Here is a 15,829-nt window from a genome sequence, read left to right as displayed (position 1 = left end):
AACAGACTCGCCAAGCCTTTGGAAGACTACACAAAAGAGTCTGGAAAAACAACCAACTGAAAAACCTCACAAAGATAAGCCTATACAGAGCCGTTGTCATACCCACACTCCTGTTCGGCTCCGAATCATGGGTCCTCTACCGGCATCACCTACGGCTCCTAGAACGCTTCCACCAGCGTTGTCTCCGCTCCATCCTCAACATCCATTGGAGCGCTTTCATCCCTAACGTCGAAGTACTCAAGATGGCAGAGGTCGACAGCATCGAGTCCACGCTGCTGAAGATTGTGCTGCGCTGGGTGGGTCACGTCTCCAGAATGGAGGACCATCGCCTTCCCAAGATCGTGTTATATGGCGAGCTCTCCACTGGCCACCGTGACAGAGGTGCACCAAAGAAGAGGTACAAGGACTGCCTAAAGAAATTTCTTGGTGCCTGCCACATTGACCACCGCCAGTGGGCTGATATCACCTCAAACCGTGCATCTTGGCACCTCACAGTTTGGCGGGCAGCAACCTCCTTTGAAGAAGACCACAGAGCCCACCTCACTGACAAAAGGCAAAGGATGAAAAACCCAACACCCAACCCCAACCAACCAATTTTCCCCTGCAGCCGCTGCAACCGTGTCTGCCTGTCCCGCATCGGACTTGTCAGCCACAAACGAGCCTGCAGCTGACGTGGACTTTTACCCCCTCCATAAATCTTCGTCCGCGAAGCCAAGCCAAAGAATACCAATCCTTGAGTATCTGCTCTGAGAATAAATACTTTCCAGATTGGTTGTTAATGTATTATACAAGCTCTGAATTATGCTTATTTTAAGATTCTGCAACACTATCACACAGTATAATTTATACCTTCACTAATCCTTGGTGATGGTGATAGAGAGGGAGAGCCTGCAGACCTTCGAGGGGTGGAATGTGCTGAACCTGGAGCACCACTACTACCATGCGCTGATGGAATAGAGGAGGTGCTGCCAAACAAATCATTCAGTAAGTCAGAGTTAGTTGGCATAGGTCTTGTTTGACCAGCAGGAGGAAATGTCTGGCCTGTGGCATCGCCATTTAAACCTAGAAGATCCACACTTTCAGGAGCTGAAGACTGAGAAGATGTCTGCATTCTATAGTTTTGCTGTGGCCTGTGCTCTTTTTCTGTACTAGCAGTGCTGTGTTGGCTCGAGAGGGACAGAAGTTCATCATCAGAAGGTTCACTGTCTTCATTCACAAGAGCTGTTCGGTCCTCTGATGGTGGATTAGCCCCATTCCTATCACTTTTTGTTTCTGGAAAACAAATGCAAAAATTATTACTTACACTCCATTTCTCCAAAATCAAAAGTCAGCAGATATTACACTAGTTTTCAAGCTAAAAGGGAGCATTAAATTCCTTGGGGTGAACATCTTCAGTGACACGCCATCACAGCACAGCAAAGGACAAGAAAGTGTACCAGCACCTCTACTTCCTCAGAAGTCTGAGGTCATTTGGCATATTATTTGTATCCCATAACAACTTCCAAAGGTTCCCCAATGAAAACATCACTGGGTGGTATGGGAACTGTAATTCCCAAGACTGAAAGTAACTGCAGAGGGGTCTGAACATGGCCCAGTCCATTACATATTCTCTCCCTACCTCCATCGAAATCTATTCCTTTTATAACTTTTTCTGCCTTGAAAAAGCAGTTAACACATTAAGATTTATAAATCCTATTCACATTCTCTTCATTTCCCCCCCCACCGAATAGTTTATTTCTCACCATGATCAGTTACCATCAAAATTATACTGCCTTTGTTGTTGTTACAAATTACATTATATTTTATATTGTATATAGATAGGTGCTATAAGAAATAAATTGTGGCAAGTTTTTTTTTAGTGTAGGTCACATACAAACACTTCAAAACAGACTTCATTTAAAATGCCAGAGCTCTGCTCAAGCCAGACAGTTCAGACTCCCAAGTCCCTTTGCAGAAACATTGAAGAATGCCTACAAGGACTTCACAAATAGGGGGGGGAGAGGGGGAGAAGAGAGAGAGAGAGAGAGAGACAGAGAGAGAGAATTCAGTTCTACTGTTCAGCAGCCTGGTCAAAGCCCCTGTGGTCCATACAAGAGATGGCTGGCTGTATGTTTCAAAGGGAAATAGAAAAGGAACTCTGTGGTGACCTGAAAGAAAGAGGTTATCATCTGGAAAACCTTGATGGGGAAAGTTTCTTCAGCAAGACACTGAAGTGGCTGATCGGAAGGGATCAGTTGTGGGTGTCCAACAAGCAACAAATCTCTCCCTGAAAACGAACAAGAACCTTCCTGAGCGGTAACCATTTACCTTTCAAGCACCAAAGCCTGGAGAAGATTCATAAATGTTAAATTCTGTGCACAGTATAAGAATTGCCTGCAACCAGTGAACTTGGAGAAGTTAGAAGTGAGAATGGACTGCGAATCAAATAATTTTTAAAAAAACTTATATACACATTACATACACGTGCACTTAGAATTAGAAGAAGGTTAAGTTAGGTTAAATTAATAGCAATAAAGTTTGATCCTGTTTTCATGTTTAAAGATAATTAAAAGCAACTTTTGTTTAAGTAACCATTTGTCTTGGTGAATTTCTATTGCTGCTGGGTTTTGGGGTCCTCTGGGCTCATAACACTGTGTACTAACTGACCTCTCTCTGTTACTCTCCATTTGTGTCCCACATCTTGCTTGGTGTATTATTCAAGTTCATGTTTATTATTATCACTATACAATTGTAATCCAGGATGTAGTCTTAAGGCTGTCCCTCTGCTGAAAAAGGGTGTTTGTAATGACAAGCCGCTGTTCTGCGCAGAGCTCCAACAGTTGCCCATTCAGAGCCAGCTCTTCAGCGCTTGACGTCCTGCTTTGCGGAAACTGCCAAAATGTTTGGCCTGGAAGTCAGCCTGAAGAAAACTGAGGTCCTCCATCAGCCAGCTCCCCACCATGACTACCAGCCCCCCCACATCTCCATCGGGCACACAAAACTCAAAACGGTCAACCAGTTTACCTATCTCGGCTGCACCATTTCATCAGATGCAAGGATCGACAATGAGATAGACAACAGACTCGCCAAGGCAAATAGCGCCTTTGGAAGACTACACAAAAGAGTCTGGAAAAACAACCAACTGAAAAACCTCACAAAGATAAGCGTATACAGAGCCGTTGTCATACCCACACTCCTGTTCGGCTCCGAATCATGGGTCCTCTACCGGCACCACCTACGGCTCCTAGAACGCTTCCACCAGCGTTGTCTCCGCTCCATCCTCAACATCCATTGGAGCGCTCACACCCCTAACGTCGAGGTACTCGAGATGGCAGAGGTCGACAGCATCGAGTCCACGCTGCTGAAGATCCAGCTGCGCTGGATGGGTCACGTCTCCAGAATGGAGGACCATCGCCTTCCCAAGATCGTATTATATGGCGAGCTCTCCACTGGCCACCGTGACAGAGGTGCACCAAAGAAAAGGTACAAGGACTGCCTAAAGAAATCTCTTGGTGCCTGCCACATTGACCACCGCCAGTGGGCTGATAACGCCTCAAACCGTGCATCTTGGCGCCTCACAGTTTGGCGGGCAGCAGCCTCCTTTGAAGAAGACCGCAGAGCCCACCTCACTGACAAAAGGCAAAGGAGGAAAAACCCAACACCCAACCCCAACCAACCAATTTTCCCTTGCAACCGCTGCAATCGTGTCTGCCTGTCCCGCATCGGACTGGTCAGCCACAAACGAGCCTGCAGCTGACGTGGACTTTTTACCCCCTCCATAAATCTTCGTCCGCGAAGCCAAGCCAAAGAAAAAAAAACAATTGTAATGTACAACTGGACGAAACTGTGTTCTTCGTTCCTCCATGTAAAAACATTCAAGCACATATAAAGAAATAGCACACATATTTATATGCAATGTGAAGATATTGTCTGCTCAGGATAGATCATTAGTTAAGTCGACTCCAAAGAATTTGGTTCTCTCTACCTATTGAGGTGTAGTGAAGTGTGGCCATTCCTAGTCCTCCTGAAGTTTACAATGATCTCCTTTGTCTTATTCACATTGAGACTCAGGTTGTTATTCTCACACCATAACATGAGATTTTCCACCTCTTCTCTGTAGTCCGTCTCATCGTTGTTGCTGATGAGGTCAACGACTGTGATGTTATCTGCAAACTTTAGCACTCTGGATCTGGCGCTGCAGTTGTGGGTCAATAGCATGAACAGGAATGGGATGAGCACACAGCCCTATTGTATGGGATGTCTACTGTCTGCTTGCAAATCAATCTGTCACATGTACCAATATATTGAGATAATAAACTTGAATTTGTTATTAAAATGGAGTTGGATTAACTTTCAATACAATAGCATTGCTGTTAGATCAGCCACCCATTTTCCTCTACAGTTGCGATGCATCTTAAATACCAATTGGTTCTGAGAAGTGTTATAGAAATATAGATACCTTGGCGGCCTAGGGATGGAAAGAAAGTACTTGGTCCCATGGTCTTTATATTATCTGAAGCAGTTTCTAAATCTGCCACAGGTTTACCTGTAACAAAAAAGTCAGCTATATCACTGGAGAATCAAAGATTCAAGAACTTCCCTTCTCATCAGGGCGCCCTAAGTAACATCAACAAAATGAAAGAATCACCATAACGAGCCATGAATAATATATTACTTAAAGGATGTCTAAAACTTAACAGAATCCATTCCACCTCAATTCTGTCATCAACCAACAAAAACAGTTTTTCATAGGCCATCAAAATTTGTACTATTGATTTTTCTTAGCATAGTTCTGCTTTTGAAAGCGTAAAGCCAACCAGAAAGATGTGCAGTTTGCTATCTTGAAACCTACCTCTGGATTTTCTCCTTGAATTCAAATACATTCCCTCATACCCATCTCAGTTAGCACTAATTGTGCTCAATTCAAAAGATTAGGGTTTCAAATGCCATTCTGAGGACAGGAACTCAAAGTAAACCAGGCACTCCTGTCTGGCACAGAGGGATTATTGCATAAATGCAGGCACCATATTTCAAATGAGACATTAAACTAAATGATCTATTTTCTAGAAAAGCTGATATATTCTTCCCCTTGTCTTGTGCAACATCCACTTCTCAAATGACTTCACAATAAAACTATAACCTGTTCATGATGATATTGTCTATTGGATCTATGTACAATGACCAATTTTTAAAAAGAACTTTATTTGCTATTGTGTTTTTGGTGCCCTAAAGTTAGAAGAGTTGTGACACAAATTAAGTGTTTACTTGCTTTCTTTCCTTGGACTGACACTGTGAAAACAAGTCTGATCAAAAACATGCATGCACAGTGACATCTTCTTTCAATTAGCAAATATTTAAAATCAAAGCTTGCTCTCATTCATTTCAAACTCCTTTCCTGTTTTTTTTTTTAAATTTAAGGTAAATTAAGGTAAGCACAATCAACTTCACTTGATGGATATGCACCATCGAAATCAAATCTGGAAATGGAGTGGCACTCATCCATTAGAACAGTCAGAAAGGAATCCTAAAATGCAAAGTGTTCCACTGGAAGCACAAAATTCATCAATTTCCCTGCTATTTACAAACGGGAAATTTTTCATCTTTATTTATAAAAGATATCTCGGCTTTTCAATTTTAAAAGAGTCAACAAACCCCCCCATTAACTGCAGATGAAATCTAAGAAGTAGCTCAATTGCTTCTCTAATATTGCCAAATTTTAAACTTGATAACTGTACAGGAGCCAATTGTGGAATCTCAGATGTGAATTTCTTTTACCCTGCTCAGTTCATATCTAGAAGGAAAAGTTCCACACAAATATTCTCCAATTGGAAAATTCCACACGACTTGCTGCATTTGCATTAGTCAATCCATGAGTATAATCAGTAATAAATAAGTGTTCCAGGGAAGTTTGTTTATCATAAACTTATTCAACCAACATTAACCACATTATCAATCATTTATCAGACAAGCAGAAGAGATGCAGGGTTTCTACCAAAGTTGAATGTTACATTTGTAACTGTCTAAATAGGAGTAATATCTGTATAAACTTCTGTATCATCACAGACAGAATAAAATCAACACCCTGTGTACCTGCTGTTAATGTCTCCTGATGTTCCTGGTGGCTTGAAAAGAGGATATTGGGTGCAAGATCTTTGGTGTCCCATTGTTCCCAGGGTGGAGTCAGGTCAAATCGTTTATCGGAGGATTCAACCTCCACTTCCAGTATTACATGAAACAATGGGGGATATTTCTCTGGAGAATCGCAAGCATCCAGCTCGGGTCTAAGTATCAGACAATAAAAAGGTTACAGTCTATCAACAGATTGTAATAACTATCTTTGATTCTTATTAAATCTCCATTTTGAGATGGCTAGATGGTAATAAATTGTAAAACCCTTCAGAATAAGACAGTACAATTATTTCCTGAACTCTCTACTTCAGCTATCTAAATTAGCTACCAAATACATCTTAGACTCTTAAAAGCATGGAAGAAAATAGTGCAACTATTGAATATCAGTTTCTAAAGCTCCAGGCCAAACAGAAACAAACAAATATGATTATTCAATCTTGATAAGAGTTTGAGCACATGGTGTATAAAGCTTCACAATGTGGTGATACAACCAGCCAGCCTAATGGTTGGCTAATGGAAATGGACCCTCAGGAGGCTGGAAATGGACCCTCAAGAGGCTGGAAATGGACCCTCAAGAGGCTGGAAATGGACCCTCAATAGGCTGGAAATGGACCCTCAAGAGGCTGGAAATGGACCCTCAGCACCAGGATGCCCTGGCTCACTTTGAGATTTGAAAGCACACGATTGAGGCAAATCATCCAGACGCAGGCTGAGGTGATCAACACGAATCAAAAGAGACTCATGGTACTTTGCACCAAATTGGGCCCTGTGCTTTTCAGGCCATGAGTCTGCTCGGACTTCGAACCTGCGATGGCCATCCTGGAAGCCATGTACAGGCCTCTGATGAACATGCTCTACACCTAGTACCTTCTCAGCATCAGGGTGCAGCAGCCAAGTGAGAGGGCAGATGCCTATCTGGGGGCTCTGAGTGAGCTAGTTCGCTCTGCACGACCAAGACTGGGGTGACCCAAGGGGAGTGGAGCAACTCATTCGAGATGCCTGCATGTGAGGGTTGCAATCGGGGGCCACCCGACAGACTGCTGGAAGAAAGTACTGCCTCCCTTACCAGGATCATGAGGTGGTCCATTCTCTGCAAGCTGCAGCCCACCATGTAAAAGTTTTCGATGCCCGACTCCCCCAACCTCCAGCCTGACCGAGGCCAACAACTGCAGTTGCCAAGGGGCCCTAAGGGGAAGAAATGATCACAACCGCAGAAGCAGCCCACTCCTTTAAGTACCGCAGGTTGGACAGGCGTTCCTGAAAGAACTGCCCGGCAAGGAATTAGAATTGCTCCCAATGCGGTAAGAAAGGTGACTTTGCTAAGGTGTGCCTCCCTGGACTGCCAGGAGCGCAACAACCCTCCATAATCAGCCAGGAGCCCTCACCCCCCCCCACCCCCCCCCGCCCAGAGCTGCCACATATGAAGACCAGCAATGTCATTACTTGGCTCACCACTTCACGCCCGCAACACTGACGACACTTCCAGCTTGGCCACCGACCCGCGTTGCCGCTGTATGCTCACCGCAGGCGCCGTCATCTTCCTTCACCCAACTTCTGCCCACACCGAAGACATCACGTCCACCCACACTGATGACGTCACCTCCAGCCTCACTTCTGATTGGGTCACTTAACCATACTGTCACCATGTGTGTTCACTTAGCGCTGCCAGTGTTGGCCAGTCGGACCCTGACCACATCAACTTGCTCGCCTCGCCAACAGCACGATGTGGTCAACATGTGTGCGTACACAATTGTGCACCCGCCACACCCCAGAAGGAAACTGACTGCTGTTCACTACAACCATTGGCTCGGACCCAGAGGAGGTCGTAGTGTCCAACACGTTAATAAAGGACATTGCCCATGGACTTAGGCATTCAATGATGGACATCGCTGTCAACAGAAACACAACAAAATGCCTCTTTGATAGTGGCAGTACTGAGATCCTTGTGCACCCAAACGTGGCCCAGATGCTGAAATTAAAGGTACAGCCCATGAACTTCTATCACCTTCGGTGCCCAGGACCACTCTATCATGGCACTTGGGCGCTGCAGTAGATGAAAGTGGGGGGGGAGGGGGAGAAACATATCAAGGGTTCAGGCTCCTGATCATGCCCAAGCTCTGTGCCCCAGTCATCTTAGGGTTGGACTTCCAGTGCCACCTCCAAAGCCTCATGCTTGCCTTTGGTGGCCCACTCCCCCAACACAGCCCAGTGAATCCCCCAGTCCACCTGAAGCTCTGCACCCTATGGTGCCCCCCTCCATCCCTCTTCAACTACCTGACACCAGCCTGTAGGCCTATAGCAGCCAAGAGCAGGCCGACAGGACCTTTATCAAGGCAAAAGTGAAATGGGTTTGGGCAGAAGGAATCATAGAGCCCAGCACCAGACTCTGGAAAGCCCAGGTCCTGGTCATAAAAAGGGGCAGCAAACAGAGGATGGTCATCGACTATAGCCAGACCATCAACCGGTACACCTAGCTGGACACCTACCCCCTACCCCGAATAGACAACATGACCACTTATAAGATCTTCTCCATGACTGACCTGAAGTCGGCTTACCACCAGCTTCCCATCCAAGCCTGGGATAAACCTTATACCATCTTTGAAGCGGACGGGTACCTCTACCAGTTCCACTGAGTTCCCTTTGGGGTCACAAATGGGGTCTCCATGTTCCAGCAGGAGATGGACCACATGGTAGACCAGCACAATCTAAGAGTGACCTTCCCGTTCCTGGACAACGTCACCATCTGAGGCCATGACCAATAGGACCACGTTGCCAACCTGGAGAGATTTCTCCGGACAGCTGAGGAGTGAACCTCACTTACAAAAAAGAGAAGTGTGTGTTCAGCACCACCCGCCTCATCATCCTGGGGTATATTGTGGAACATGGTGTCATTGGTCCCCAACCACATGCACCCCTAATGGAACTGTCCCTCCCTCACACGCTCAAGGCCCTCCACAGGTGCCTAGGGCTCTTCTTTTACTACTACCAGTGGATCCCCCACTTCATGGACAAGGTCTGCCCACTGGCCCAAGCCAGCACCTTTTCCCCTCCCCCCCCCCACCCCGAGGTGCAAGCAGCTTTCGCTCACATCAGACAGGTCATCACCGATGCCGCAATGCATGCCGTGAACAAGGAAACCCTATTCCAGATGGAGTGCAATGCATCTGATGTTGCCCTCGCGGCCACCCTCAACCAAAAAGGCAAACTTGTGGCCTTTTTCTCCAGAACCTTCCATGGTTTAGAGCTCGGGGACTCTGCCATTGTGGAAGTGGTCTGCCACTGGTGCTCCACCACACAGTAGCATTCATGTTCAGCACCACCCTCAGGAGCAAGATCAAGAACAACAAGATCTTGCACTGGAGAGTCGAGCTGGCCATGTCCAGCTACGATATCCAGTACAGTCCGTGGAAGTTCAACAACTCCCCTGATGCTCTGTCCCAGACCTATGCTAGCGTGCAGTTCGACCAGCTGCAGGTGCTGCACAACAACCTTTGCCACCCAGGCGCTATGCGCCTGTACCATTTCATTAAGTCCTGGAACCTCCCCTTCACAGTCCAGTAGGTAGGGGCCATGACAGAGTCCTGCAGGGTCTGTGCAAAGTGTAAACCACGCATCTTCTACCTGCCACAGGCCCATGTCGCCAAGGCCACTCAGCCCTTCGAGCAGCTCAGAATCGACTTCAAGGGCCTCCTGCCTTCCACAAATAAGAACTTCTACTTCCTCTCAGTCAGAGAGGAATATTCCTGCTTTCTCTTTGCTATCCCTTGCCCTGACACCTCCACAGCCACCGTTATCAGGGCCCTAACGTAGATGTTCATCATGTTTGGATACTCGGCCTTCATCCACAGTGACCAGAAGTCCGGCTTCAAGAGTGAGGAGCTGTGCCAGTACCTGATAAAGCAAGCTATTGCAGCTAATAACATGACTAGCTACAACACCAGGGACAATGGGCAGGTGGAGCACAAAAACAGGGTGATTAGGAAGGCAGTCCTCCTGGTCCTGAGGTCCAAAGGCTGGTCAGCCAACTACTGGCAAGAGGCCCTCCACAAGGCACTCCATGTCATATGGTTGCTCTTGCACACGGCTTCCAATCAGATTCCTCATGAGCTCCTGTATTGGAGGATTTAAACCATGTTTTTGCTCCTGCAAGGCTGAGAATCAGTAACCTGCTTGAGACTCAGCAGACATAAGCTAAATTCCACCATGGGGCCCAGAGATGCAGTTACCTGACAAAAAGACATCTGTGTACCAGGAACATTTAATCTTCCTGCTTGTTTTGGTCACAGTCTATCAGGCAAAGACCTAACCTTAATGCAAAATAAACCATTGTATTCAAAGTGATAAGCTAGAAAGTTGTGTTATTTGATAGAAGCCTAGGCATGCTAGCTTGCTCGCTTATCTTTCTTTTTGTGCTGGGAATAGGTGCTTGGGTAAGCAGTTTTTAGGTAATATAAGCCATGGTCCCGCTGCTGAAGTTGGAGACTCTCCGAGAGGTGGCAACATCTCTCAGCAAGAAGAAGAACTTCTAGAGTCCAGCCAACGTTCCGGTCAGGGGAGGTGGAGAAGCTGCTACTGGCGCCCCGACAACCTTCTACAAGTGTGCGGTTCGAGGAGTCACGTGATGGAGTAGTGGCCGGTCAGGGAACTCCAGCCCTCTCCGCAAAAGTTTAAAAATACACAAAACACAAAGGTACAAGAATAAAAATTAAAACAAAGTAAAAGTAAAAGTGGGAAGAAAATGGCAGCGAAGAAAGAAAAGTCAAAAGCAACGGGAAGAAGAGAAGAAGAAAGAACGTCGGAAGAAGAAGGTGAAGGCCTTACCTGTCCGAGGAGGCCCGCCGCGGAGAGAGAAGCCCGCTCCCTAAGGTCAGTGGAAGTCCCGAGCTCGGGACTACAAAAATGGCTCGCGGAGCCAAGTAAAAGTGCGCAACCGCGCATGCGCGAGGAGTCACGCATGCGCGAGGAGTCACGCATGCGCGAGGAGTCACGCATGCGCGATGCGCATGAAAAAAAAACAATGACGGGAGGGGGGAACAGCTGAGGAGTCGATCTCCACAGCTGAGGGTGACAGCTGCAACACAACAACAGGAAGAGAACACAGAAAACAACGAGAACAAGAAAGAAGAGAGTAAAAAGAAAACAAGGAAACAACAGATGACCAACCCAGAGGAAGAAGAAGAAGAAGAACATAGAGAAATGGAAGAAGAAGGGAAAGGCAAGACAATGGATATTTTTTTTTAAAGAATATATGGAATCAGTAAAAGAATGGCAATTACAAGAATTTAGTGAAATAAAAAGAAGAATTAAAAGTGCAGAAGAAAAAATGAATAGATTAGAGATAGTCATGTCAGATATAGGAAAAAGAGTGGACAAGGTGGAAGAACGAGAAACAGCCATAGAAATGGAAGTAGAAGACTTAAAAGAGAAATTAGAAGAATCTAATAAAAAAGTTAAAGAGACACAAGAGCTGTCAGCTCAGAAGATAGATATAATGGAAAATTATAATAGAAGAAATAATATAAAGATAGTGGGCCTTAAGGAAGATGAAGGCGGCAAGAATATGAGAGAATTTATAAAAGATTGGATCCCCAGGGTCCTAGGAAGACCAGAATTACAGGAAGAAATGGAAATAGAAAGGGCACATAGAACATTAGCCCCAAAACCACAGCCACAGCAAAAACCAAGATCCATTTTAGTAAAATTCTTAAGATATACAACAAGAGAAAATATATTGGAGAAAGCAATGAAGAAAATAAGAGAAGACAAAAAGCCACTGGAATACAAAGGTCAAAAAATTTTTTTCTATCCAGACATAAGTTTTGAACTCCTGAAGAAGAGAAAGGAGTTTAATACAGCAAAAACGATCCTATGGAAAAAAGGATATAAATTTATGCTAAAGTACCCAGCGGTACTTAAAATAGTTATTCCAGGGCAGCAAAACAGACTATTCTCGGATCCAGAGGAAGCACGAAAATTTGCAGAACAACTACAAAACAGGCAGAGAGATGAAGACATGTAACGAGAGTAAAAATGACCACGAACTATATGTATGTGTGTATATGGGTGTATGTGTGTGTATATATATATATATAGGTGTGTATGTATATATGTGTGTACATGAGTGTATCCGTATTTAAAGGAAAATATATAGAGTATAGATAAGAATTAATAAGGGAATGAAAGGGAAGAGAGGAAGTAAGGAGGGAATTAAGAGAGTGACCTTTGTTATATATGAAAATTGAAATCTTTTCTGGGGGGGGGCTGGGTGGGGAGAAGTTACGGTCACTGCGAAATCATTTGAAGCTTGCGAGCGAATTCGCAAATCCAAATGGAGAGGGGAGATGTGGTTGCCCCACAAGGGATAAAGGGCAACTCAGGAAGGGGAGGGGCTAATGGGGTTAAAGAAATTTTAGATAGGAGAATATGGGAAATGTTTAATGTTTTAGAAATGTTGTCTGATAAAGTGTTCAAAACAAGAAAGCAGAAATGGATAAGAAGGAAAGGTGATGATGAGGAAACAGAAAGGAAAGATAAACAAAGTGTGAAATGGCTACGTTGAACTATATGACTTTAAATATTAACGGAATACATAACCAAATCAAAAGGAAGAAACTGCTAAATTTACTGAAAAAAGAAAAAATTGATATAGCATTCGTGCAAGAAACACATTTAACTGAAATGGAGCACAAGAAATTAAAGAGAGATTGGGTAGCACATGTAACAGCAGTGTCATATGATTCAAAAGCTAGAGGAGTAGCTATATTAATCAGTAAAAATGTACCAATTAAAATAGAAGAGGAAATAATAGATCCAGCAGGGAAATGATAAAATGTCAGATATATTCGGAGTTTTGGAATTTGCTCAATGTATATTCACCTAACGAAGAAGATCAAAAATTTATGCAAGATATTTTTTTGAAGATTGCAGATACGCAATGGAATATACTAATAGGAGGGGATTTCAACCTTAATTTGGATTCAAAAATGGATAAAACTGGGAAAAAAATTAACAGAAAGAACAAAGTAACCAAATTTATAATTAAATCGATGCAAGAAATGCAACTTTTGGATATATGGAGGAAACTGTCATGATAATGAATATGTATGAGATGTACCAGAAGTCACGTGGTATGAGAGAGAGATAAGAACACAAGCAGGAGAACAAAGGAAATGGGAAAATAAAGCCACTGAGAAGTTTATCTGATAAAACTTGTGTTTAATGTTTTATTAACTTCACATTTCGGGCCACAAATGTGACAGAAACAACACCCAAAGGAAAAGGAATATTCATATTATTCGGGTAGACATAAAACATACTCAAGAATAGATCTATTCCTGTTATCAGCTCGTATGCAAGACAGAGTAAGAAAAACAGAATATAAAGCTAGAATATTATCGGACCACTCACCCCTGATATTGACAATAGAGTTTGAGGACACCCTTCCAAGAATGTTTTGATGGAGATTAAACTCCATGCTACTTAAAAGACAGGATTTTAGAGAATTAATTGAAAGACAAATTAAAATGTACTTTGAAATAAATACGGAATCAGTGAAAGATAAGTTTATACTATGGGACGCAATGAAAGCGTTCATCAGAGGGCAAATAATAAGTTATGTAACCAAGATGAAGAAGGACTACAATCAGGAAACAGAGCAGTTGGAAAGGGAAATAGTAAATATAGAAAAAGAATTAGCAATGAAGGAAGACACAACTAAAAGAAGAGAATTGGCAGATAAAAAAATAAAATATGAAACTCTACAAACATATAAGGTGGAGAAGAACATAATGAAGACAAAACAGAAATATTATGAACTAGGGGAAAAAACGCACAAAATTCTAGCATGGCAGCTAAAGACAGAACAAACTAAGAGAATGGTATTGGCATCAAGGAAAAAAGACAAACAAATCACATATAATCCAACGGAGATTAATGAAAACTTCAGAGAATTCTATGAACAATTATACCAAACTGAAAACGAAGGGAAAGAAGACAAAATAGATGAATTTTTAACTAAAATTGAACTACCAAAATTACAAAGAGGAACAAAATAAATTAACAAAACCATTTGAAATAGTAGAAATACAAGAGATAATAAAAAAACTACCAAATAATAAAACACCAGGAGAGCTGACCCTGCAACAATCTCAGAGGCACAGACGGCCACTGGATGCCTGGAAGCAAATAAGCCCCGGACTAATTTTAAGAAGGGGGTGAATGTGGTGATACAACCACAGCACTGGGCCACGTGCCCACCAGCTTACTGCAGGGGTGACTTCTGTACCTGCAGGTAGACAACCTGGGAGGCAGACTCCATTTGGCTGACTGTATAGACTCGAGCCAACCCCTCCTGGGGCCATCACACATGTGGAGCCATTGAGATAGTTTAAGTGGATTAAAGCCTGTAGCATAGTCTTTCCTGGGTTTTGTGTCTGTTTGCTGTACCACATACATCATGTTGTTCAAGGACATCTAGAACTGAATTAGAATGCCAAACTACAGCTGCAATTGATGTCAACATGAAGTGTTGGCCTTTAAACTCAATGTTGCTGTTACTTGGAACCTTTCCATTTCCCACCTGTTGGAAGTCTATGCTCATCTATGGTTAAGACCATCATCCAGTCAAACAAACTGCAGAGACCTCAAACTATCAAGGAAACTAAAATCTGACTAAACATTTAAATTGCATCTCCTGTGAATCGCTTTCTGCAGATTTACTTTCTTAATCATTGATGTGGTGTGAAATTCAATGTTATAATTTATCAAAGTGCTCCATTAAAATTCCAAAGTTAAATTGCCATATAAACAAAGCCTCATAACAGTTTTGCTGCTTTTGGTCAAAGTTACAGAATATACTTTCTCCAATGCATTAACTTACAACAATTAAAGGTTCCAATTTTAAAGATTTAATAATGTTCTTGATTAAGTGAACAAAAATTAATTAAATGTACAATCAACATCTTTATTCATGCAGTAACATGATACTTACTACCATGTTTGAATATTTTTACGAGGATAAATATGCTGATGCTATCGTTAAGGTGAATGAGTTGAAATATTGGAATGTATTAAGGATAATAAAACAAAAAATACTAAGCTGCTTATCACCTTCAAAAACAGATCAATATCAAGCATTATTTAAAGAACCAAGAAAGGAACCTGCAGAAGATCTGAGTACAATTTTTCAGTCTTTAATTACAGGCGTTGTGCCAGAAGATTGAAAGTCTATAAATATTATTCTATTGTTTAAAAGAAATGCATTTACTAAATAACTGCAGATGCTAGATTTATTTAAAATGCTGGGAAAACTACTGGAGACCTTTCATATGGTGCATAAATTTCCTTCAGAAAATAATCAATTCATTAGGAACAGACAGTCAAATGGGTTGGTTGACAGAATGTCGTGCTCAACCAACGTAACTGATTTTTTTTTAAGGAAGCAGCAAGGAAGCCGACAAGGGTAAATAAAGTATTTAATGTAGTTTAATAGATTTTTACAAGGCTTTTGATAAGGCCACATATGACAAACTGGTCAACAAAATAATCGGCATATGGGAGGAGGCAAATTAGATTTAAAATTAGTTGCAGAGAAACGAGTAAATGTTACTGGGTTAAAAGTGGTTTATTGCTTTATGATACCAGTGGGATTCTACAGGGTCTGGCACTCAGTTCTCCAACTCTCTGTTATGTATTAATGATTTAGACCTCGTGAGGAGGTGGA

The 15,829-nt window shown here is 42.9% G+C and overlaps 1 protein-coding gene across 4 annotated transcripts in view; it reads right to left on the bottom strand.

The window, feature by feature from the left end:
* dnajc6 (DnaJ (Hsp40) homolog, subfamily C, member 6) overlaps positions 1-15,829 on the bottom strand; it is a 134,490-nt gene that overhangs the window by 31,432 nt on the left and 87,229 nt on the right. For all 4 annotated transcript variants that reach the window (XM_069938350.1, XM_069938347.1, XM_069938349.1 and 1 more), the window contains 3 exons: positions 6,070-6,260; positions 4,439-4,525; positions 850-1,272 (listed from right to left, as the gene is read on the bottom strand). In XM_069938350.1, the coding sequence (XP_069794451.1) occupies positions 850-1,272; positions 4,439-4,525; positions 6,070-6,260 (701 nt within the window). The remainder of the gene's footprint in view (positions 1-849; positions 1,273-4,438; positions 4,526-6,069; positions 6,261-15,829) is intronic.

Source organism: Narcine bancroftii, chromosome 5 (genome assembly GCF_036971445.1).
Source record: "Narcine bancroftii isolate sNarBan1 chromosome 5, sNarBan1.hap1, whole genome shotgun sequence".
NCBI classification, from domain to species: Eukaryota; Metazoa; Chordata; class Chondrichthyes; order Torpediniformes; family Narcinidae; genus Narcine; species Narcine bancroftii.
Note: the sequence above shows the minus strand (reverse complement) of the source record. Positions and strands in the feature narration are given on the sequence as shown.